Source organism: Tenrec ecaudatus, chromosome X, assembly GCF_050624435.1.
Source record: "Tenrec ecaudatus isolate mTenEca1 chromosome X, mTenEca1.hap1, whole genome shotgun sequence".
Classification (NCBI taxonomy): domain Eukaryota; kingdom Metazoa; phylum Chordata; class Mammalia; order Afrosoricida; family Tenrecidae; genus Tenrec; species Tenrec ecaudatus.
The window spans coordinates 18,105,158-18,131,732 of NC_134548.1; the positions used below are offsets into that span (position 1 = coordinate 18,105,158).

Below are 26,575 nucleotides of genomic sequence, written 5' to 3' on the forward strand. Positions count from 1 at the left end.
CTTGAGTCAATTCTGATTCACAGACTATAGGACAGTGTATAACTGTTCCCATAGAATTTCCAATGATGGTTATTATTACTAGTTCATAATTATTAATACTTTAAGGTGATAAAATATAATCAGTTACTGTCAGGCCAATTCCAATTCATGGTAACCTCAACTATGTCAGAGTAGAATTGGTCTCCATGTAATTTTCAATGGCTGAATTTTTGGAAATAGATCTCCAGGCCTTTATTCTGAGGGACTTGAACTTCCAACTTTTGGGTTAGCAGCCGACTGTCATTAGCTGTTTATGTCATTCAGGGACTCCTTCAGGAGTATACTGCATTAAAAATCTTAAGGTTCTCTAGGTAAATAGTGTATTCTTAAAATGGTCGCTCTCTCCGGTGCGGAGTGCCCCTCATCCCGGGAAACGGGGCACGGCCGGAAAGGCGGCCACCCCCTCGCCCGTCACACACCGCACGTTCGTGGGGAGCCTGGTACTAAACTATTCGTAGATGACCTGCTTCTGGGTCGGGGTTTTGTCCGTGTAGCAGAGCAGCTCCCTCGCTACGATCTATTGAAAGTCAGCCCTCGACACAAGGGTTTGTAAAACAAAAAAAAACAAAAAAAAAGGAAAGAAAATGGTCGCTCTCTTTTTTATTTGCTTTTCATGTAGCAGAGGCCTTGAATGACATTCCATTGAACTTATAAATATTAAGAAGGGAAAGAAATAAATTTAGTGACAAGCAAACATTATTTATTTCATTTAATTATCCCAAGTATTTCTTCATTTTAAAAATATGATCACAGATAATTTTATCACCATTTAACCTTCAAAATAATTCATTTTGTGTTATTCAAAATCTTATTTTACACTTAGTATATAGGAACTTTTCAAATTCTGTTTCTATGAATGATAATTTTCTTTTTTCCTTTATAGATCACCGTTTGCTGCTGTGACAGACTATTCAGTCACAAGGAATAATGTCATACAACTCTGCTTGGAATTGACAACAATCGTGCAACAGGTATTAGCTCACAAACACTCCTTCTATTAATGTATTCATATAAATTACCATATCCTATTAATGTATTTCATAATCTGACAAGAAAACTTTTTTCACAACTTCTATACATGATGCTTGTTTGGAAGGTTCTCATTCAAACACAAATGGTCCTAAAAATTTATATATGTAAATATTTATTGGGAAATTATGCATATGGCTCAAAAAAATAAGAGTTTTATTCACCAGAAGAGTAAAAATACTCGAACCTCTCAAGACATAATTAGGTTCTAATGTCTTTTAATCTCACATTTTCAATGGAGATGACTAAGCTATTTTGCCTTTCACAAAATTAAATACCCTGGTCAAATATAAATCTAAGACGTTTGAGCTGAATCACTATTATTTCTTACTTGTTCAATTACTAGTTTCATGTATACATACAAACACACATATAAAATAATTTTTAACATTGATGTAATTCCATGTTCTGTTTTCCTACTTTAGTTATCATATAAGTCACAGATCCCTAAGGCAAATGCTTGGTTTAAGGAAAGGTTGAGTGGTAGAATCTGGGGTAAATTCAATAATACATAAACCAAACTCACTGCCATGCACTCGCTTCTGGCTCATGGAAGCCTAATAGAGGATAAAGTAGAACTGCCCAATATGGTTTCCAAGTGCACTCTTACGAGTCTTTACAGAAGCAGACTGCCACACCTTTCTCCTGTGGAGTGGCGGATGGGTTGTAACTTTTCAGTTCCTAACCAAGAACTTTAAAACTGTGCCACTAAGCCCCCTCAGTAGTACATATCATGTTAAATCTAATAACAAAACATGTCAGAGAGGTCTGAAGCCTACACATACAGATTTGTGGAAATCTAACGTAGTTGCTGCTTTCTCAGAGTGCCATTGTATTGGATAGTTTGGGGAAGTTGATAATTTAATTTATGCCTCTATCCATGTCCTTCATTACCAGGAATGCTTATGAATTTATAATAATCTTATACGTTATGAAATAAATACATTTCAGCAATATACATTAAAATTTTTCAGTAAAATGTCTGTTGTACTCTATGGATTTTCATTATGTGTAGGAGAGTAACTTTATGACTTAATTGTGCAGTATGTCAGATAATCAAGCAAATTTTATGACAATAATAAAATTAGAAACTCATTGCTATTATTAGATAATAGGATATACACAAAGTTGATGAACATATGAGCTCTGAAATACCCTAACAGTGACATTGCATGTCTTCATCTTTGGAATAAATTTCATAATATTACAATTTCTGAATTTCATAATATCCCAAAGAACAGTAGGGATAAAAGTGACATTCTAGGACATGGGTTAGCAAATTTGTACAGGTTCTAATAGTAAATATTTATGACTTGGAGATCATATGGTCTCTGTGTTGTCTTAATTAATGTCCTATTTTATTTTTCTGGGTTCTAGCCTTTACATTGCAAAGGCCACACAAGATTAATAAAAATCAATTAAAGGGTTTATTAAGGAAGTTAACGGGTTGTAATGCCAGTGAGAGATGCTCAGTGTAGCTGTTTATCAGGACACATAGCAAAGTTCGTTCGGGTCTAATAAATGCCCAAAGAGGAATACCACTCTGCGGAAGCCTCAATACTAAGGCATTCAGCTCAAGCTCCAAGGGTCAACAAACTCAGTTCCCTGATATAAGTGCCTAGAGACACCCTACCTTCAGTAAGTCTCAGTCCAAAGTCACTCAGCTTCACTTATGGGACATGCAAGCTCAGCCTTCTCATGCTGAGAGGTACCCTACTGCACAAGCTAGTCTCCTGCCCCAAAGCACACAGCTTTACTTGCTCCATGGGAAGTCTATCCCGCTGTTCCATCCTCTGGTTCTTGGTCCTGCTGTTGCTCCTCTGATGTTTCAGCTGTCTTTTGAATATAGCAAGTTCATGGCACAGGATCTCCGCTTCACTCTGCTCTTGCTAGTTACAAGATACCTTTTTCTGCTTCTCAGAGGGTTCATTTTATACACAGCAGGGTGGCACTCCAGGGAAAACCTGTTCATAATTACTTACAGGTGAACCCGATCAGTATAGTTTCCCACCTTCTTACCAGTCTCATGCAGGAAAAGGTTGTTTGTTGGGAGTCTAGAGACTTTGGCTAGAACAGCCACATTACATAATTCATTGCTCTTGCAGTCTCTTACAATTGCTCAGCTCTGCTGTTGTAACACAAAAGCAGTCATAGACCATGTGTAAATGAATGGGCATGGCAATGTTCCAAAAAAAATGACTTGCAAAAAGAGGCATCAGGTGAATTTGGCCCATAGGTACAGTTTACTGAGTTATGTTCTAGGTCTAGGGCAGTGCTAGTCTAGTGGGGTCCACAGACCAGCAACGTCATCAGATCAACATGCACTATATGCCCATTTTGAAGAGGATGCTGTGCCTTCTCTAGGGCTTTTCTTTTCAATCAGAAAGTCTGCAAGTTTACTGGTCTCCTAGGTGATTCTAGTTCTTGTATATTGTTCCAGGTGACAGATTTAAAGAATAATAATATGTATTATTTATATATTTTTTCGAGTAATTTTGTATTATCAGTGACATTTCTTTTAAAATTTTATGTGTTAAAGCTGTGTGTATTTTAAAGGTATTAAACTTGACCACAAGCTAGGGGTGTAGCTATCAGCTTATTAATTTATTCCATTTTACACTAGAGAAAGGAATTCGTTCGGCTTTAAAGTGTACCTATTGCATAGTATTTGTAGTAATCCTTTATAGCCACTTAGTAGTGGATATGTGATTAGTTGCGATATGAATACAAACAGAAGTAGTAATAATATAATGATTATGCTTGTTATCCTGGTATGTGCCAAATTCTGTGAAAACTAAATTAGGCATAATGTAATATTTTTCATTTATAGATAAGACTCAAAACAATTGAAATATACTATGTAGTTAAATGAAAAAATTAAAAGTTATTTTCAACTTTTAACACTCAAGAAACCAATATTTGTTGCCAGTTCCTTGTTGAAATAATCAATCTGATATAAATAGCCAAATAATTTTTATTTCCAAACATAATTATGACAGTAAATTAACTGGACAACTTTTGAGTAACTGACCGACACGATGACATCTTGTAAACCTTGACTCCAATAGTAAATAGCACTAATGATAATTTTTCTTGAATATATTGAAAGATAACAGTAGGGAATAGTTTTTATCTAATTTGTGGATAACGTTTTTATCTATCAATAGGTGATAAGCAAAGTAATCATGGAAGAAAAAAAGGTATTTTTTTAACTGTCAAAGTATGGTATGAGGTCAGGAATGGAGAGTTCTCCTATGTAAGAGATCATCAGCCACTCTACCCTTCCCATGTTACCTTTAGAGGAATGACTGAGATAACATTCAGTAAATTAAGGTCTCCCTAGGGAAATTTGCAGTGGTGGAAATGTAGTTTATGTCAGTTGCAACTAACTCACATTTTCGGCTCTTTTAATAACCGACCATCTAAATAACAAGGGATTTCATTTTTGTCTGTTTCCAGAAAGCATAAACACCTGCAATTGACAGCTTCATGGAAAACATATATCATTTTAATATTGCTCTCAGAGGATTGTTTTATACTCTCAATAGAACTATTTTACAGCTGTACTATTTGTTTTCATCATTCTCTTTAGGAATCTTACTTTCAAGCAATAATAGGTTGAAGTATTATTTATAGGTCTGGAAAGATTAGGAAGAATATAGAGAGATGCTTTTACAGGTTCCACTTTAATTGCATTCAGTCTTGATCAAGCCTAGAGTATTTGAAACTACTCCCAATAACTGAAACATTCCAAAAATACTTTGAACGTGTATGGACCGTCTACTCCCACTTTTTACTATATGCCCGTTTTGAAGAGGATGTTGTGCCTTTTCTAGGACTTTTCTTTTAAATCATTTTATTAGGGGCTCATACATCTCTTAATCACAATCCATACAGACATCAACTGTGTAAAGCACATTTCTACATTCATTGTCCCCATCATTCTCAAAACATTCACTCTCCACTTAAGCCCCCAGCATCAGCTGCTTATTCCCCTCCTCCCTCCCTAGTCCCCCCTCCTTCATGAACCTTTGATAATTTATAATTTTGTCGAATCTTACACTGTTCAGCGTCTCCCTTCACCCATTTTTCTGTTGTCCGCCCCCCATGGAGGAGGTTATATGTAGATCCTTGTAATCGGCTCCCCCTTTCGACCCCACCCTCCCTCCATAGCGATTCTCAATGGTCCAAAAGGGATCATCTTCCCTGGATTCCCTGTGCTTCCACTTTCTATCTGTATCAGTGTACATCCTCTGGTGTACCCAGATTTGTAAGGTAGAATTACAATCCTGCTAGTGGGGAACTATCATTTAGGAACTAGAGGAAGTGGTATGTTTCATCATTGCTATACTGCATCCTGACTGAATCGTCTCCGCCCAGAGACACTTCCTTAAGGGGACGTCCAATTGCCTACAGATGGACTTTGTGTCTCCACTTTGCACTCTCCCTCATTCACAATTATATGATTTTTTTTGTTCTGATGATGCCTGATACCTGATCCCTTCGACAGCTCGTGATCGCACAGGCTGGTGTGCTTCTTCCATGTGGGCTTTGTTGCTTCTGAGCTAGATTGCCAATTGTTTACTTTCAAGCCTTTAAGACCCCAGACGCTATATCTTTTGATAGCCAGGAACCATCAGCTTTCTTCACCACATTTGCTTATGCATCCATTTGTCTTCAGCGATCATATCAGGGAGGTGAGCACATAGCAATAGGATTTTTTTGTTCTGTGATGCCTGATAACTGCTCCCTGCAGCACTTCGTGATCGCATAGGCTGGTGTGCTTCTTCCATCTGGGCTTTGTTGCTTTTGAGCTAGATGGCCGCTTGTTTACCTTCAAGCTTTTAAGACTACAGACACTATATCTTTTGATAGCCGGGCACCATCCGCTTTCTTCACCACATTTGCTTATGCACCTGCTTTGTCTTCAGCGATTGTGTCAGGAAGGTAAGCATCATGTAATGCCAGTTTAATACAAGAAAGTATTATTGCATTGAGGGAGTACTTGAGTGGAGACCCAGTGTCCTTCTCCTACCTTAATACTAAACTTATAAATATGTGCACATAGATCTATTTCCACATCTTCATATATACATATATTTACATATGTACATGAGTCCATTTAGACCTCTATAAATGCCCTTTGCCTCCTAGCTCTTTCCTCTATTTCCTTTTACTTTCCTCTTGTCCCACTATCATGTACAGCCTTCATTTGGTTTTTAGTAATTCCTTTTGGTTACATTACCCTTGGTCATGCCCTAACAGGCCTCCTACACCCTCCTTACCACCGATTTGGATCACTTGTTGTTCCCTTGTCCCTGGGTTTGTTAACACCACTTCCTTTACCCCCACCTCCCCCTCGCCTATGTCCCCCGAGAACTGTCAGTCCCGTTGTTTTCTTCTCCAGATTGTTCATCCTGCCTATCTTATTTAGACAGACCTGTGGAGATAATAACATGCACAAAAACAAGACAGAGCAAAACCAAGCAACAAAAGAATACAAACCAACAACAAGACAATGACCAAAAAACCCCCCAAGAAATCACAACAACAAGAAAGAAAAGCTTGCAGTTATTTCAAGTACTGTTTGTTGGCCTTTAGGAATGTTTTCCGGTCGACTATGATGGGGCACCAAGCCCTGGCCCCAAAGTCTATTTTTGGTATTCCCTGGGGACTCTGTTGCTTTGTTCCCCTTGCTGTTCTGTTACACGCCCTTAGTGTTTTGCCTCAGTGTGCTGGGATCAGATCGGGCAGAAATCCCACATTGTGTCTCTAGTGTTGTCCCCTGTAGGGCTATGGATCAGTGAGGGATATTGTGTCTCATAGTGGGCCGGCCACATGGTCTTGTCTGTGGATTGGCTGCTCTGAGAGGGAATCTCGTCATCAAGGCTTGGTGGGCCAGGATGTATTCCACTCTCTCTTCCTCTGCTTTCATTTGCTCCCCTGTGCTCTGATCAGACATGTCCCTTTCCTGGAGCTGCAGCTTCAGTGCTGTCCTCTGAAATAAATTCTTCTGGGGGAAGGGACAGGTGTTTCTAGGACATATTGCCCTTGCATTAGCTAGTTCTGTTTTTATAAATCTAGTAGCTCATAACATTTGTCACAGTTACTTCTACCTCACTCTAATTTTCCCATCACCCTTTCAGTTCCATTTGTTACTTTTATGATACCTTTAAAAACCAAGTCTCTTTACATGGGTGTTAGGGGTTCTCAAATTGCTTACCCTATCCCAACTTGTACCTGGCTTCATATCTCAATTTATGTACATTAACCATGTCCTTCTACTATACCTTAAGAAGAATATTAGATGTATGTTTCTCTCAATAAAACAATGTATTCATTATGATATTTTAATTATTTTTAAGTATAGAAAAACACTTTCAGAATAATCATCCCAACACCTAGCTCCATTCTTTACACATTCAGAAATTGCCAAATTGATTACCAATTCCTCTCTTTGGAATTCCAAGGCCTGTCTGTGTGATCCTAAGAATACTTTGATTTTAATTTTCAGTCCATCAATGTATTTTGTGTTCTTTGTTCATGTGGATGGCATATGTTGCTAAAATGAATTTTACAGGCTCATCTTTTTATGTTCTGAAAGCTCCTTAGATAGAACATGCTGCACATTTCTTTTTATCCCTGCCAATTTAAGGGTATCCATCTTTTAAAGCCTCTAGGATATACCTCACATCCATGATATATTTTTTATTTCCCACAATTGTTAGAATCATCTTTCAACTTTAACCATGTATTTATTATATTAACTGTTTGTCTTCTATTTTTATTATCGTTTTTCCCTTTTTGCTCTTTTTTTACTTCATACATTTAGATTTTTTTTATTATTCCCTGTGCGTCTTTTATTAGCTTATAATTTGCCGTATGTGTTTATAATTGCTGTAATGCTTATAATGTACATCTTTAATTTTCAGTGATGTCACTTCATGTATAGTATAAGAATCTTAAAACAAGATCCTTCCCATTTCCTAAATCCTGTTTTTTTGCTACATCCCATCTTTCATTTTACCTGTACATATGCTATAAATACCACAATAGATTGTTATAATGTTCATTTAAACATTAAATTATCATTTGAAATATTTAAATAATGAGAAAATTATTGTTTTATCTTTTACTCACATAGTTACCATTTCCATTGCTTTTCATCCTTTTATGTAGTAGACTCAGATTTCCATATAAGTATCATTCTTTTTCGACCTGAATTATTTCTTTTAACTTGTCTTCTACTCATGAGTTCTTTTAGCTTCTATATCTCTGACATCATTATTTTGCCTCTGCTTTGACAGATATTTTAGCTGGTTAAAGAACTGTAAGTTGAAAGAGGTTTTTTCCCTAATAATTTAAAAGATGTTCTTCCACTGTGTCCTTGCTTGTATTGTGTTTGATAAAAAGTCTGGAAATTAATGTGCTAGGACACAGAGCGATACTTTCGTAGGTTGGATTAAGTCTTGACAAAACATGGAGTACTTGAAATCACTCCAAATATAGTCAGAACACAGAAGGAACATCTGTACCCTCTACCCACTATATTCTCTCTTTTTAAGAGGATCCATGTCTGTTCAGCGTCATTTTCCCTTACTATGGGTTTAATTTTCTGCTTCTTCATATGCTTAGTAATATTTCTTGGTTTCTAGACATTGTGATGCTGCCTTTTTTGGTTCTACATATTTTCATATGCCTATAAATGTCTTTGAGCTTTGTTCTGGGAAGTCATGAAATTATGTGGAAACAGTTCAGTTCTTTGGGGCTTGCACTTCATTAGATGGCAGCCAGAACAGCAAAACCCTTTCGGCTAATTTTACCCCCCTTTGGCCTCGAGGATTTTTCTTATACATATCTTCTGATCTGTATTGAGTTGACTACTTGAAGGGGTCTCTGCAGACCTCTTAAGCCCTCTTTCTGTTGAGTGCTGTGTTGTGCACGCTTTTGTTACCTTGGCTGGCCCAGACTTCTAGTACTGTTCCCTCAATTTAGGGAAACCACAGCCCCCATATTGGTTTCTTTTTCATCTGTTGTCTGGAAACCCTTTTCAAGCAGTAAATGGGTACGCTTTAGAGCTAAACTTAGGTGTTTATCTTCCAGTGGCCACTATTCTTTCTTGCCTGATGTCCATTATCTTAGAAACGGTTCTTTCATATATTTCTTCCATTATATAAGTAGGTTAGATGGGAGGGCCCCTTTTACTCCCTTTTAGGTAGAAATAGAATACTTCCCATAGCTTTGCCTAACACTTCAGACCACTGTCATGAAAACTACATTCTGCTTTGAATAATAATTATCTGACTTTAAATTATAAACTCCTTAAGACAGAAACAATGTGTTACTCATTTTCATGTTATCTACCTTACGAGCCAAAAACCAAACTCTCTGCCATTGAGTCAATGTTGACTCATAGCAACACCTTGTGGGTTTCTGAGACTAACTGTTACAGGACTAAAAAACCCAGTCTTTCTCCCACAGACCTGCTGGTGGTTTTGAACTGCTAACTATGCGAATCACAGCCCAATGCATAACCACTACCCCACCAGGTCTCCTTATATTACTATAGTATGTGCTCATTTGTACTGTTAAAAGAAATTTTTCTTTAATGCTTAAATTAATATTCACTTTTTTCATCTCCTGAGTAAAATCTACAGTTCTGACTTTGCTATTCATGTAAAGAACCCCAGAGATGCCCATCACTCTGCATCTAAATTAATATGCTTAAAATAAAAGTATTGATCTTCATAGGCAGTTTCCAAGGCTAGAATGGATGTGAACAAAACTATCTGAAATACTATGCAAATATGTAAAGCTAATAAGACATATCTTTTAAATTTAATCATAAGGATGTATACTAGTATTTTAAAACCATCTCTTTAAGAAAGCATTATTTTCTCATGATATATGATGTCATCTTTTTTAGGCACCAAGTTTACTGATATTTGTAGGTCTTTCATTGGGCTGTCTTGACCATTGCTACCTATAATAGCAAACGAGAAGGAGATGAAAAAAATAGTTAAGTGTTTATTTTTAATAATGGAATTATACATGCTTTCTATTAGAAGGTTCTTTTCTATGTTTTACAAAAACATTAAAAATTAATTTAGATTTTTTAAATGCCGTGTGCATTGAAAAAATTCTACGATAGTTTGATAATAGCACAGCATAAACAAGTCCTTATATTTTAAAATAGAAGATATAACTTGATGAACAGTTAATGCCTATCTAATGTTTCCATTCAACTACTATATACACATTAATCACTCCCTTCATTTGGAATTGTAGGAAGTATCTAAAGATAGAAATTAAACTTAAGCTACCAGTAAAAGAGGCCAGTTTGAATAAGGAAGGTTTAGATATAAAAAAAATCTGGGGCACGCATTTATTACCAAGCTTTAAAGAAACCTCATCTGAACAGTTAAGATGGTAGCTAGGCTTTTAAATCTACTGTGCTTCAAATTATTTTTTACTCAACTTTAATTATTTTTATTCCCTTTGAAGCAAGATGAGATGATCAATATCTAAAAATAAACTGTCACAAGTCCCACCCCCCCCTTAGCACAAAAGGAAGAGGTAACATTATAAAGCCAGTGGAAAATACTTCTTGACAGTGGCCACAACTACCTTAAATTATGCTGGAATTTGAGGAGAAAGATAATATAGATTTCCCCCCCTAATGTTATGCTTGAGAGGAATTCATTTAATCAATCTGTTTTATTGTCAGTTGTGATGGGGTTGAATAAGTTATATTTAAAGTCGTTTAAAAATAATTCCCCCCCTCCACATGTTCCTTCTGACATAAGATTGGTTATAAAAACACTTTTGCGAAAAAAGGAACAGTAGTTTTAAAATCCTAAATGGAACAAATTTTCACAAAGAGCTGAAGCTTCACTTAGAGCACTGTTAGCAACGGAATCAGAAAAATAAGACAGGTACCCACACACTTCTTGTCAGCATTGAGATAATTGCCATGATGTTTGCCCTAATGGGTATCAGCTTAACCTAAAAGTAGTCTGTACCATTTTTATATTCATCACTTCAAATACAAAAATTTTGAAGTAAATTGTCACTAGTTTAAAAAAGAGCACAAACGTTGATAAAGTTTGGAATATTTGGTGCAAGGGACTATGCGTGGGGGAAATGAATCTTGGGAGATTTTGACTATTTCACCTTGCACAAGCCATGTGCCATCTACAAACAAATAATCACATGCATTCATTGCTAGAATGATATTAGATGTATTTTTAATTGGTTCCAAAGGTGAAGTGAAAAAAGTGCCAATTATGAAATAAAGAGATTTGATTAAAAATCAGGGTAAAAACTGTGTTAAATACTGCATACACACACATATTTCTCTATTTGGTTTTTAATAATTTTCTTGACTTGCACTTACAGTTGAATGTAAAACACTGAATTGCATGCTGAGAGAAAAAGTAAATGTATTCTCAAATTTTTAAAATGCTAAATATAGAGTAAAACTTTTTTTAAGTTAGTTCAAGGATAGTTTGTTGGCCCTTAGGAGCGTTTTCCAGTCCAGTCTGTTGGGGCACCACGCCCTGGCCCCAAAGTCCACTTTCAGCATTCCCTGGGGACCTTGCCACTCCATTCCCTTGCTGTTCCGCTGCACTCCCCCAGTGCTTTGCCTCGGTGTGGTGGGATCAGGTCAGGTGCAATTCCCACACTGTGTCTCCAGCGCTGTCCCCTGTATCGCCCTTAGTCCCTGAGGGTCATCATGTCTCATAGTGGGGCCAGCCATGTTGTTCTCTCTGTGGACTGGCTGCTCTACTCAGGAACATCATCCTCACGGCCTGGTGGGCCAGGCTGTGCTCCACTGTCTCCTCCTCCCCCTTCATCTGCTCCAGTGTGCTCTGATCAGATATGTCCCTCTCCCGGAGCTCTAGAATCAATGTCGTCAATTGAAACAAATTCTTCTCCGGGGGGAGTAAAACATTCTTCTAAAACTCAAGTTCTGGAAATATGCTTTTACCTTAAATGGGTTTCTCAGTTGTATTGATTTGAAACTTCTTTTTTTAAAAATCTTTTTATTGGGGCTCATAAGGCTCTTATCACAGTCTGTACATACATCAATTGAGCAAAACACCCTTATACATTCATTGCACTTGCCATTCTCATAATTCACCTTCCACTTGGGTTCCTGGAATCAGCTCGGTTTCCCTTTTTTTCCCCAGTCCCCCTCCCTCCCCGATCCCACCCCTGGTCCCTTGATAGTTTATAAATAATTATTATATCTTATCTTACACTCCCTGGCGTCTCCCCTCACCCGCCTCCCCATTGCCCATCTCCCAGAGAGGAGGTAACACATAGATCTCCGAGATCGGTTCTCCCTTTCTACACCCCCTTCTCTCCTGGTGTCGCCACTCCCACCGCTGGTGTTGAGGGGTTCGTCTGTCCTAGATTCCCTGTGCCTCCAGATCCCCACTGCACCGCTGTACATCCTCTGGTATAACCAGGTCCGCAAGGCAAGGTAGAATTGGGGTCATGATGATAGGGAGGGGAGGAAACGTTCAGGAACTAGAGGAAGGTTTTGAGTGTCACTGTTGCTACACTGAACCCTGAGTGGCCCATCTCCTCCACACTACCCCTCTGGAAGGGGTGTCCAGCTGTCTACAGATGGGCATTGGGTCCCCATCACGCACTACCCCTCTTTCACGGTGATGTGATTCTCACCACCACCCCACCTTTGATGTGGGAGACCTGGTCTCCTCTGTCCTTCACGGTCACCTATGTTAGTGTGCTGCTTCCGTGTGGGCTTGGTTGCTTCTGGCCTAGATGGCCGCTTGTTTGCTTTCAAGCCTTTAAGTCCCCACGCTATATCTCTCAGTAGCCGGCCACCATCAGCCTTCTTCACCACACTTGCTTATGCGCACTTTCGTCTTCAGCGATTATGTGAGGAAGGTGATCGAACTTCTTTTATAGACGTTCTCATTTTCCAATTTTTTTAGATCTAATTTTCCTTGAACTTCACTATCTGAATAGGGTGGGAAACATTTTGCTTTTTCAGATGAAAGTTGGGGGGGAAAGGAAAATAAAGAAAATCAGTAGTCTTTGACGTATATTTGTTATGAAAGAACATGATAAAGAAAGGAATGTAGAGCTAATCATTTTATAGATTTCTTTAAAACATTGATTAAAGTATGCATACACAAGTCTTGTTTCCTACCCACAAAAACTTGAAGAAATAATATTTAGTAATAAAAATTATTAATGGAGAGAATTTTAGCTAGGAACTGAAAGTTCATTTAGAAGTTGAAAGTGTTTTTATGATCTTTGCTCTTTTTTTAGATTAAAATGTATACCATTGATATTTTTTATGCGATCAGTATAATGTTTTTTGTGCACCACACTCTATGCCACCTTAAATTTTTTAAATAGTAAAAGTAATATAAACTGCTTTGCACATATATATATGCATATATATATATATATATGCAGTACAAGTAATAAAAAGGAAGAAAAAAGCATTGCTTGTAATGGTGTAACCTAAAGACAATCTAGGTAAATCGTTTGCCTGTATTATTCCATCCTGTTTTCAGATACTTTTGTTGTTAGTTGGCTCTGACTCATGGTAACCCCATGTAGAGAATAAAACTGTTGTAGGGTTCTACACCAACTTCCTAATTGTTAGTGTATCGTCAACTCCATTGTTAAGACCACTGTGTGTTTTGAGTGCTTTGCAATGGAGGGGCTTCATTTTCCAGCACTATATCGGCCATATTCTGTTATAATCCATCAAAATATATTTACTAATTTTTTAGAGGACAAGGGTAAGTCAAAAGGTATTGTTGTTTTTGTATACCAGTTCATACATAAACAGTTTATTCAAAACAAACATGTTTAAAGATGACTGATCAGTGATTGTTGAGGATATGTTCTCCCAGTAGTACACATAGTATAAGTATACAACTGTGTCGGGTTGCTATAAGTTGGAATTGACTTGCTGGCAGTGAGGTTTGGGGAAGTTTCGTGCGGATACCTTCCAAAAATGTCCCCTAAGAGAATCTGAGAGGCCACGTAAATTCAAGACACAGAGGTTAACTCGGAAGATGCTGATGACTCAGAATGATTTTGGGATCCCCGAGGGAAAATCTTCATAGAGTTTTTGAAGAATACAGAACTATCACTAAGGCTTATTAGGAAGAAGTTTTAAGAAAATGGAGAATTGCATTGGGAATAAAAAGTTTTCCCCGCCTTCCCCCCCCCCCTGAGGAGTTTTTTTCCATTGCAATACACTTGCTCATTTCCTGAAGAGAGTATCAGGGCTGTCCTATGACAAATTTCAGTAGGACACCTTAACTCGCCCACTGTCCAGCCCAAATCTTGCCCCTGTAGACTTCCTTTCCCCCCTAAAAGTAAAGAATACATAGAAGGACCATGATTTCTGTCCCTCAGGAAAACCCAAACTGCCATTTTGATGCGGTGTAAATCAAAGAGTTCAAAATTCTTTGGGGTAGGATTAGAGAGATGGAAACAGCACCTTCAGATGTGTATAGACCTAGATGAATGTCATGCCTAAGAAACAGTAGCTTCATGTTTTCATATTTTTGCTTAATAAAAGTTTCTATGATTTTATAGCAATACTTTTTATGTACACTTGTAGAACAGCATGAGTTTTTCCTAGGTTTCTTTAACCTGGAAACTCCACTGAAACATGTCCACATCATTGACCCTGTTGGTGTTTGAAATACATGTAATTCAACAACATATATATCACAGTACAATTTATGATGTATTCCAATTCAGACCCATCCTTATTTATGCCCCTTTTTACATCTTATCCCTAATAATGTGTACTATATGCAATGTTTCATATGGAATAAATATATAGGTCTTTTCTATGTATCCTCACTCATATTTAATTTAGTGACTTTATGTGTTTTATATGCCTAAGAAAAATTAAGAGATTTTCTAGTATTTATTAAATTAGCCATTTATGGTTCAAACGTTTAAATATATATTTGTAAGTATTTTAAAAGTGTAGATTTTTGCCAAAATCACATAAGGAATCTTAACATCAAGTAGATCTGGATTCACCATTCTGCTTCTGCTCTTTGGTAGATGGTATGAATTTTGACGAATTACTTTTTATATTTGATATTTCATCATTTTCTCTAAAAGTAGATTATTACCTTGTCAGCCTTGTAAGGGTGTTGTGAAGATTAAATTCTGAGTTTGCCCATGATATGGCATGTTGCACGGCCCTTCTAGTGTGTCTTTTTCCAAGGCCTCTAACCTCAGCTAATTGCTTGCTCCCTCAAAACCTAAAGTTATAATGTTGGACTTATTTTGCTTTTGGATAACCATGAAAAAAGACCTCTTTCTAGAATTAGAATGATTTTAAGAAATCATTTTATTGGGGGCTCACACAACTCTTATCACAATCCATACATACATCCATTGTGTCAAGTACATTTGTACATATGTTGCCATCATCATTCTCAAAACATTTGCTTTCTGTGTGAGCCCTAGGTATCAGCTCATCTTTTTCCCCCTAGAATGATTTTTCTAAAGGATTTTCATTTTACGTGGTATGTTCTTTCCATTTTTTAGGCTTCCATTAATTTTAGGCTTCCATTAATTAGGCTTCATATTCTGAAGCATACATTCAAATATTCTCATTCAAAATAATACAGAAATGAATTTTGATGACCCGTGATTTTCCCATCCCTACCCATATATTTAAATAACCCAGAGTTAATGATGTCAAATCACAAAATGTGTAACAAGCTTTGAAGGGCCAGCAGATAATAGACCTATGGAATATGTTTTAAAACAGATTACCATTCAAGTAACAATTGAATACATATAACGATCTAAAGGGGGACATCAATTATAAAGGAGTAGACAGAGAATGTGTTTTATAGTTCATGTATTATTAAAATATATGAAAAACCTAGTCAGGATCGCCTCACCACCAGCTCAAAGGCAACTTAAATACTGGTTTTAGTGTCTACTCTGGGTTGGTGTTTGAGCCTTCCAAAATCAGACATTCTAGGTGACCTGAAAATTGGACTGGACCCTTGGGATTGAAACTAGGGCATTTCAGACCAAAATCCAGGACAAGCTTTATATGTAATTTTTACACAATGTGAATTGCATTATTTAGCAAGCACACTGAAAGCAATATGAAAGATGAGCCTATTTTATTAACTTTATATTTAAATAAATTTAATTCAGTGTGCTTTATGTGTAATCCTATAAATTATCTTCAGTGGTGTTAATTAATCTTGAAGACATAATATCTTTGAATACTGTTCTATATCATTCTACTATATATAGTTAATCAGAAATTAGCTATAGCGCTATTAGAAATAATACTAAATTATTTCAGGTTTTTACCAAAGACAATGAAAATTATACTTATTTAGAACTAAAAAATATATGGTATTCCCAGAGCTCTATAGTAGCTGGAGGAATGTTATATGTATACACCTGCATCTTTTTACCAGTCTGGAATAAAGCATTATATATAAACACATGCACACCTAAAACCTTTATTCATGTTAGTTTTTTTTAAAACTTTATTCCTGTTAGCTGCATATTTCCTGAAGGCTCAGAATTGCAGGTAAAGTGACAGTGATGAAATCATTGTATGATTCAGTAAAATACTATTTAAAATATTGGGACCTAATAATTTATTATCATTCCAGCTTTTCTAACACCAGCATACCTTGCAGCAAAAACTTTAAAACATATTACATATCATATAAAAAGGAATGCTGAAATGGATGATTTTCCTAAGTTGGTTCCTTTATAAACCTAGACTACCATATTTGTCACAGAAGTAATATGCCTGCCTATAATGTACATAGTGCACATAGGAAACTAACACACAAGGTGATTGATCAGTTTGTAAAAATTATGTAAAAATGTGTTATTTGTGTGAAAATGTTATGTGTTGAGTCATCTTGCACAGATACCTTAAAAGATGTAGATAGTATTACTGTCAGTAATAACAAAAGAAGTAATAGATGTACTAATTAAGTTTTCTTGTGTAGCAAACAGCATGCTATTTTCTGCTTTTTTCACCATATTTAATTTTTAAATACTTTATATATAATGATGTATGATATTAAAAAGTTATGACTATTACATCCAATTTAATATCTGGGACATTACTATGAGAAAATCCTAAATGAATAATGAGTCTATAGATTATTAAGATATACCACATTAAACCTTGATTCAAGATAGCACCATTAACTAGATAGCATACTGTTTATCAGGAGATAAATATATTATCATCAATAATCTAAAAATACTTGTTGTATACATCAATATAAATGTTGCTCACAGTTACTGAGGCAGAAAAAAAGGTTCCATTTTGTCTAAGAAAATATAATCTAAAACATAAAAGGAATGAAGCTACGTGGGCTAATAAATGTTTATCAATAATACAATTGTATCATAACATTAATTTAATCTCTGACAATACCAAGTGGATAATCTTGAATTACTGTTTAATTTTAATTTGGGTATTAACTTTGCTTGAACTCATAATTTGAATTTGTCACAAGGAACCAATTGTCTCATATTTAGACCTTGTAACATTTTTCCCTTTTGTAATATATTAGATGCATTATAATAAGTGACTTGGTCATCCAGAAGCTAGAGAGGTTTCTCATTATATATAAAAGGATATTACAAGCATGAATATAAAGTTATTTATGTTTTTATATAATATGAACCTTCATGTAGAGAATGGCCCAATTATTTCTGTTGAAAATATCTCCTGAGATAATATGGATTAAAATTGGAAAACAAAATCACGTTTAAAATGTTTTTAAAGCTGCGAATCTCAGTCTATTTTTGCACTCAGTGGGAGTACGAAGAAACTAAATGTACTAGTTTGTTTGGCAATTAGGAATTTTGCTTTCAAAAATATAGCATTAAACGTTTTATTTTTGTATCTAGTCTATAAAACTAATATAAGATGTTTATTATAGAATTTAAAATAGAGAAGTGGAATAAATATTCATAGCTGATATATGCCCATAATAGAGTATAAAATATATAAAATGAGACAATGCAGTTGACTATAGGATTTCTTCTTCAAAAAATATTAATAATCTAATGGAGAGACTGACTAATAGGTAACGGATGGAAATATTAAATATTATGCAGATCTCAACTCTAGACATGTCAAATAAACTCTTAATTAACAATGGGAAATAACTTCCTGATTCTCTATAGCATCAAAACAAAGCTATTATATATTATAAGTTATTAAAGGAATTATAATCTTACTCTGAGTTTTCTAATTATTGGTACCCTGACACTTTAACTTTTTAACAATTTTTTCATTTAAACCTTGAAAAGCTTTGTTGCTTTTTGTGAATTTATTAGAGACCCATCAGGATGCTCAAAAAACAGTTGGTCCCTACCCCCATCTCGATATACTAAAAAGATCTCCATATCCATTCAACTACTGAGACATTAGCCTTTCCTTGTCAAATGCAATGAAGCTACATTTTATTTTTTTAAATCATTTTATTAGGGGCTCATACAACTCCTCACAATTCATACATACATCAGTTGTGTAACACGCATTTGTACATTCATTGTCCTCATCATTCTCAGAACATTTGCTCTCCACTTAAGCCCTTGGCATCAGCTCCTCATTTTCCCCTCCCTCCCCACTCCCCCCACCCTCATGAACCCTTGATAATTTATAAATTATTATTTTGTCATATCTTACAGTGTCCGACATCTCCCTTCACCCACATTTCTGTTGTCCATCCCACAGGAAGGAGGTCACATGTAGATCCTTGTAATTGGTTCCCCCTTTCCAACCCACCCTCCCTTCACCTTCCCAGTGTCACCATTCTCACCACTGGTCCTAAAGGGCTCATCCGCCATGGATTCCTTTCCAGTTCCTCTCTGTACCCGTGTACATCCTCTGGTCTAGCCAGATTTGTAAGGTAGAATTCAGATCATGGTAGTGTGTGTGTGGTGGGGGGGGGGGAGGAAGCATTTAGGAACTGGAGGAAAGTTGTATGTTTCGTCATTGCTACACTGCACCCTGACTGACTTGTCGCCTCCCCGCAACCCTTCCATAAGGGGATGTCCAATTGCCTACAGATGGGCTTTGGGTCTCCACCCCACATGCCATCTCATTCACAATGATATGATTTTGATCTTGGGGAGAACTAGTTCAGAATTTTGGAAAGCAATGTTGTGTAAGGTAAACGTGTTGGCTATGTTCACTGGCAAATAGCCAAGGTAGTTTCCACTTTTTTACCACTGAGTAGCACACCTTAAAAGATGTGGGGCTAATGAACAGTATTTGGATGCCAATTAATTTTCCTGCTTTTTAGTTGAACATATCTACTAACTAGTCCAACAAAGGAACCAGTGTTATCAGTCAAACTGTTGGTATAATGTGTGGTTTTTGTTGCCTTTTCCTGAAACTTCAAAGGTGATTCTTAAACCCCACCCCTCCGGTATTATCTCCAACCTACTGAAAACTGTAGATAGCAATATATGTTTCTTTGTTTTATTTGTGGAATAATAAATTTGAGGGGGGAGTTAAGCACAGAAAGATCTGACACCCCCCCCCATACTGGGGCAAAACAAAAAGGGTGAGCTACAGAGTACCAAGGGGGGAGCAAAGTAATGAAGTCCCTGAGGAATCCCCAAAATAGACTTCAGAGGATGGGGGTCAGGGTGTGGTACCTCATCCTACTCAACTGGTAAGCACTCATAAAGGTCAACAGACAGACCTGGATCTATATATAGGCTTTTCTTTGTTGATGTTTAGTTTGGTTATTGTTTTTTCATGTCTATTTACATAAGATAGACAGGGTAAACAATCCCAAGGAGAAAACAATGGGACTCACCATTCCAGGGGACATGGAGAGAGGAAGCTGGGGGAATGGGAGAGCCAACAAACCCAGGGACAATGGAACAATAAGTGATCTAAAATCAATGGCGAGGAGAGTGTAGGATGCCTGATGGGGCTTGATCAAGTGCAATGTAGCCAAGAGGTATTAATGAAAGTCAAGTGAAGGTCAAACGTGATAGCGGGACAAGACAAAAAAAAAGTAAAAGAGAGGAAAGAACTAGGAGGCAAAGGACATTTAGAGAGGTATAAATACAGTCACATATGTAAATATATCGATATGTAACTATAGGGAAATAGATCTATTTACATATATTTATATAATAAGTATTAAGGTAGCACACAGACATTGGGTCTCTACTCAAGTAATCCCTCAACGCAAGAACACTTTGTTCTAACAACCTGGCGTTCTGTGATGCTCACTTTCCTGACATGATTGCTGAAGACACAATGGGTGCATAAGCAAACATGGTGAAGAAAGCTGATGGGGCCCGACTATCACAAGATATAGTGTCTGGGGTCTTAATGGCTTGAAGCTAAATAAGTGGCCATCTAGCTGAGAAGCAAGAAAACCCACATGGGCGAAGTACATACACACCAACCTGTGTGATCATAAAGTGTCGATGGGATCAGGCATCAAAAGACCCAGAACAATCATATTCATGTGAACAAGGGCAAAGGTTAAGTAGCAACCCAAAGCCCATCTGTAGACAATTGGACATCCCCTCACGGAAAGGTCACAAGGAAGGGGTGAACCAGCCAGGGTGCAGTATAGCACATATGAAATATACAATATCCTTCTAGTTTTTTAGTGCCCCACCCCACTCATGACCCCAATTCTACCTTACAAATCTGGCTAGACCAGTGCATGTACACTGGTACAGATGAGAGCTCTTGACACAGGGAATTCAGGACAGATAAATGAATCAGTACTAATAATGAGAGTAGTTATACCATGAGGGTGGTGGGAAGGAGAGGGGAGAAAGGGGGAACCAATCGCAATGATCGACTTATAAACCACACCCCCCAGGGGACGAACAACAGAAAAGTGGGGGAAGGAAGATAGTGGTCAGTGTAAGATATGAAAATAATAATTTGTAACATATCAAGGGCTCATGAGGGAGGGAAAAATGAGCTGATACCAAGGGCTCAAGTAGAAGGAAAATATTTTAAAATGGGTGATGGCAACATAAGTACAAATGTGCATGATGACAATGGTATGTATGATTAGAACTGTAAGAGCCCCCCCAAAAACAGAAAATGAAGAATAGCACAGCAATATATCATATATACCAATACTCAAAATTAACATGTTTTTAGATCCCTTCAGTGTCAGTCAGTATTACTATGTATCCTTCCAGTAAATGTTTATATATGATTTTTAAAATCGGTATATTCTCTTTTTCTTCTAACAAAATATTTTTAAATTATTTTATTGGAGGCTCTTACAACTCTTATAATCCATACACACATCCATTATGTAAAGCACATATGTACATTTGTTGCCATCATCATTTTGAAAACATTTTCTTTCTACTTTGAGCCCTCATGAATCCTTGATAATTTATAAATTATTAATTTTCAAGCCAAGGATAAGAGGATCAGGGATTTAAGCAGGAGGGTATAAAATCATGAAAACAAAAACTCACTGCTGACAGGTTGATTCTGACACATAGGAACTCTGTAGGACAGGGTAGATATGCCCTGAATGGGAGCAGACCACCTTGTTTTTCTCCCATAGAGCAGCTCCAAAGTTTCATATCAGTTACCTCTTTGATTTACCCTCTGGATAAAAGTCATAGCATTTAAATGACTCAGAGCATCACATGATCAAATTCGCTCAACTTTGATCTCTTCTGTTTCATCTCTCACTGTTCTTTCCTTTGTTAATAGTCATACTGCCATACATACACAGATTAGTCTCTGAGACTATTTTATGCAAAGCACTTCTACCATCTTTAAGTCATAACATCTTCTAACCTCGGTTTACACATCATTTACTCTGGGAAGTTACCTCTAATTCATATAAGATAAGGCATTAGGGCCAAATGAAATCATTGGGGAAGCTGCAAAAACCAGAGTTGGTTAAGATATGTATGCTTTTCACTCTATCCCCATGTTATTAAAAATCAACATAAATAATTATAAGGAAATTTAAATGTTGGCTTTCCCTACAGTCACTAATTTGATTATTTTACATTTTGAACACTAAATATCCAAGTTGCTTTATTACCATCAATTAGTTTATTTGTTGGTTGAATACTCTGACCCTGCATAGCCATCTGCCCTTAATCCATCACAGTATTTTTCAAGAAATATTTTTCCGTAAATTTCAGTAAACTGTAAGCAGTGTGATGATATCAATGTCTTATTCACTATTGTATCTCCAGAACCAGGATAGTGCCTGGAACGTGGATATTGATCAATAAGTATTTGTTTAGTGTGAAAAGAAATCATTCTTATTCTGGTTTTCTCAAGATATACAATTATGTAGTTGAATGACAGTGCGATAGCACATTTGGGAACAATGCAAATGCCTATCTATTTGGCATGCAATCCTCTTTGCTCTCAGGACACTTAGCTTTCAGTCCTTGATGAATCTAAATTTAGTTTGGATCTTGTAAACCAAATTCAAGTTCCAAACAAGATAAACTTATCCAATTCAGAGAATTGTTTTTACTCCTTGGCACTTTATCTTTGCTCACAAAGCTATGGGTAATTGGAGCTCCTTTTCATGGCTCTTTCCCATAGTTGGTCCTATAAGAAGAATTGGTTTCATTGTACTTTGCTGCTACTGTACTGTCATAACATCTTGGAATCTGCTCTTTACAGAATGAAAAATAGAGCCTCTAGTCAATAACTTCATTAAATCCCTTTCATTTTTCCTTCTTAGATAGTCCCTTAAACTGTTATTTGTTTGCAATTTCTGTTAAGTGGCTCCCTCATATTTTGTAACTGTGAGATCTCAAATAAATAACGAAAAGTACATTCCTACTCATAGAGACCCAATAGGACAGAGTAGAATTGCCCCGTGGGTGTCTGAGACTGTCACTCTTTATCGGAATAGAAAGACCCATTTTTCTCTGGCAGAGTGGCAGGTAGTTTCAAACTGCTAACCTCATAATTTGTAGCCGAGTGTGTAACCCACTACATCACCGTGGCTCCTAAGTGCTCTATACACATATATATCTATTATAGGGTATCGAATTGGGCAACAAAGACAGAATGTTTTTATTGCATAAAGTCTTATTGAACAATGCTGCTCCAAGACCCTTGCTGTACACATGCATACAAAGACAGGACTTGATGAATTAGTTCTGATCCAAATTAATCCGGAATGACAGCAGTCAGTAACCAGAAAGACTCTGCTTGATGAATTTACCACACTTACCATTCTTCCATGTGGATATATTCTGGATTCATTTGGTTTTCCCTTTGATATCACTCTTTAAGTCATTATCCCTGGTCTATATTTGCCATACTAAACCTTTTATTTATATATTCTCTTTAGTTGGTAGATAGAACCAGATCTTCATTTTTCCCTGATGCAATCTTCCAACAGTAATCATGTTATATAGAGCATCCCTCGGGCATTGTTTACATTTATAATATTTAAATTAATTGAGTAATGTAAACTTGTTTACCTGTGTGTTATTTAATAATTTTTTTAAACTGTAAACTACCTTTTTATTTTTCCTCCCTTTTCTATTGCTTGAACCCCACTTCCCATAAAATGTTCAGTTACTTTCCTATGTTGAAACATTTCCTAGAATAGTAATGTATTAATTTTTGTTGCTTCCTCGTCTACATTCCGTACCCTATCCTTTTCAACAAGTATTTCATCCCCATCATTATGTTAAAAGTCATCTTCAAAGGTTCTCAATATCATTTTGCTCAGTCTCTCACTTAAAATAGACATTGTTTATCATTTCTCTGCTTCTTACTCCTGAAGTTCTATCCTCAGTTCTCTTCTCACTGTGCATAGTCTATTTTGATGAACTCATCAGCTATTGTTATTATTCCCCCTTATGTATGCAAATTGCTTATGTCTCTGACTCGGTTTTAGTTCCAGCCCCTCTTTTGCAACTTTATGCTGGACAACTTGATGTCTTATCTCTTAGCCATTTTTATTTTCACGTTACCAGAGTGTAATTATGTATTTTAATCTCCCAGATCCTCTCTTTTTTTACTAATCATTTTACTGGGAGGCTCTTAAAACTCTTATGACAATCCATCATTCAATTGTATTAAGCACGCTTGTACATATATTGCCATCAACATTTCCAAAAATGTTTTTACTTGAGCCCTTGGTATCAACTCTATGTCATTCATTGCTCAGGCTTGAAACCCTGACCTGAAGCAATGCTGACTTCTTCCCTTCCCATTATTCTCTGTATGTAACCAGTCACTAAAACTCTTTCATTCTGGCTGTAAGTGTGGCATCTACCCAGGCCCATCTTTCCTTTCTGCGTATGTAACATATTTTCTATTGAAATGGGTATTCCAACTGATTTCCATGCCTCCAGTTTTTCTTCATTTCAAGCCTTTGGCCTCCTTTCCTTTATTTCCAGAAAACTTAAAATAGACCCCAATCTAACCATAAAGAGTGCTTGTGGCACTGTGGATGGAGTAGGCATGGGACAACTAACCACAGGTACCCTGGTTCAAATCCACCAGTTATTCTGGAGTAGAAAAATTCAGCAGTCTGTTCCTGTAAAAATGTACAGCCTCTGAAACTCTAAGGAGCAGTTCTACTCTACATGGTCACGTTGAGTCAGAATTGACTTAATGACAATGGGTTTAACGTCCCATATTTAAACATCTGTTAATACCTCCCTTATATCAGAGTGAAAACATCCACTTGGTATATCTTGGCAGAAACACAACTTTGCAAAGGTCACCATATCTGTGACTTGAAATTTAAGGGGCCATGATGAAAGGAATAAGGTAGGTTTTGGAGATTGTTAACTGGACCAGAGGGTATCAACACATGCACTCACAACACATGTTGCTGTATCAACAATGACACTAGGGAAGCTACCCGGTCTTCAAGATCTCCCCAAGAAAAATCAAGAGGAACTGCTATTTGACTCAGTAGCATTTTTTTTGTCAACCTGTAGACTGTAACTTCAAAATAGAAATTAAATTTTTAGAAAAATTAAAAAGTTACTTCCCCTTAAAATAGAAACAACAATTTTCTTTAGTCTAGCATTGGTAGTTTTCACAATTTAGCCTTATTTTTGCCTGCTATTACACACTGTACTGCTCCCCAATATATTACTGTATTCCGTAATTAGTTTTACTCCTTCAAGGCCGTGGCTTTGTTAGTGTATTCGCACAACCTAAAATATTCTCCTTTCCACCCCAGTTCCCATTTCTAGATTTCAATGTTATTTAAGATGAGCTTAAATATTCTCTCTTCCAGAAAATTAAGTCGGTGTATTGTTAATCAAGCCAGAATCTATCTCCCTTCCTATAGAATATTATGTTGCTTTAATTACTCAGCAGTCTCAAAATTCACTCCCATCAAGCCGATTCCAACTCATAGTGACCCTATATATAGTTCAGGGTGGAAATGCCCCCTGAAGGTTTCTGGAACTTTAACTATTTACTGGAGGAGAAAGCCTCATCTTTCTCCTGTGGAACAACGTGCAGTTTTGAACTGCTGAACTTGAGACTATCAGCCCACTGTGTAACCACTATGCTATCAGGGTTCCTCTGGACAGTTAATTGCATTAAGAAGAAGCCAGATCTTCTATAATACCATAAAAGTGTTTTGGTTACTTTAATTAATTAATTCGAATATAAGACTAACTCATTTTATGAATCAATCACAGATATATGAAAACATTCTGATAGTTTAAAAGTAGAATGTGTATATGTTAATTGTGAATGTTTTATATACCGTACATACTCGTGGTTACGCCGAGTTTTTCAGCACAAAAATATGTGCTGAAAAACTGGGGTTCGGCTTATACACGGGTCAGTGGCATGAATGGATATCATCTGGGCAAGCCGGACTAACACAAGGACTAACACTCATGAAGCCTGACATAGAGTTAATAGCAAATGACTTGTTGTCCTTTTATTTATGTTTTTATTTAAAATAAATATTTAAATACATTACCCCACTGATGTCTCAACTTTTAGTAATTTTATTTTCATTATTTTGATTATTGTAACTCACCAATAGCTTCTGCATTTTCCACCCTAGGCAAAAATAATATTTTATCTCATTTGTAAAAGCTTACTATAATAAACACTAAAATGAGACTGAGCTATAATACTTATTATTATAAGGAGCCTTGTAAAAGTTTGTGGAAATTTTCTATTATCTTTTATTTGATTTTTTTTCATGAACTTTTTGAAGCCCCTTCCTATAGTTATATGTACCACTATAATCATATATACTACACCGTAGCTCTTCACTACTTTTGTGTATATATCATTAATAACCTAAGTTCTGTTCTTGTGAGACATATTACTTTTAGTGAGCATTTTGACCCCAGTACTTATAACTTGTTAACTTATCAGTGAAAATATATAGTAAGGGAGTGCTTTCTGTGTGTTCTGCTCAGCATAGCAAATACATTATTGTTCCACAGGAACAGTAGCTGATTATGAAATGCTTGTTCCCAGATTCTG

General features: G+C 36.5%; 1 protein-coding gene across 4 annotated transcripts in view; it reads left to right on the forward strand.

The window, feature by feature from the left end:
- The window catches only part of CNKSR2 (connector enhancer of kinase suppressor of Ras 2), a 296,606-nt gene that overhangs the window by 82,570 nt on the left and 187,461 nt on the right, over positions 1–26,575 (forward strand). For all 4 annotated transcript variants that reach the window (XM_075539028.1, XM_075539029.1, XM_075539030.1 and 1 more), the window contains exon 4: positions 923–1,010. In XM_075539028.1, the coding sequence (XP_075395143.1) occupies positions 923–1,010 (88 nt within the window). The remainder of the gene's footprint in view (positions 1–922; positions 1,011–26,575) is intronic.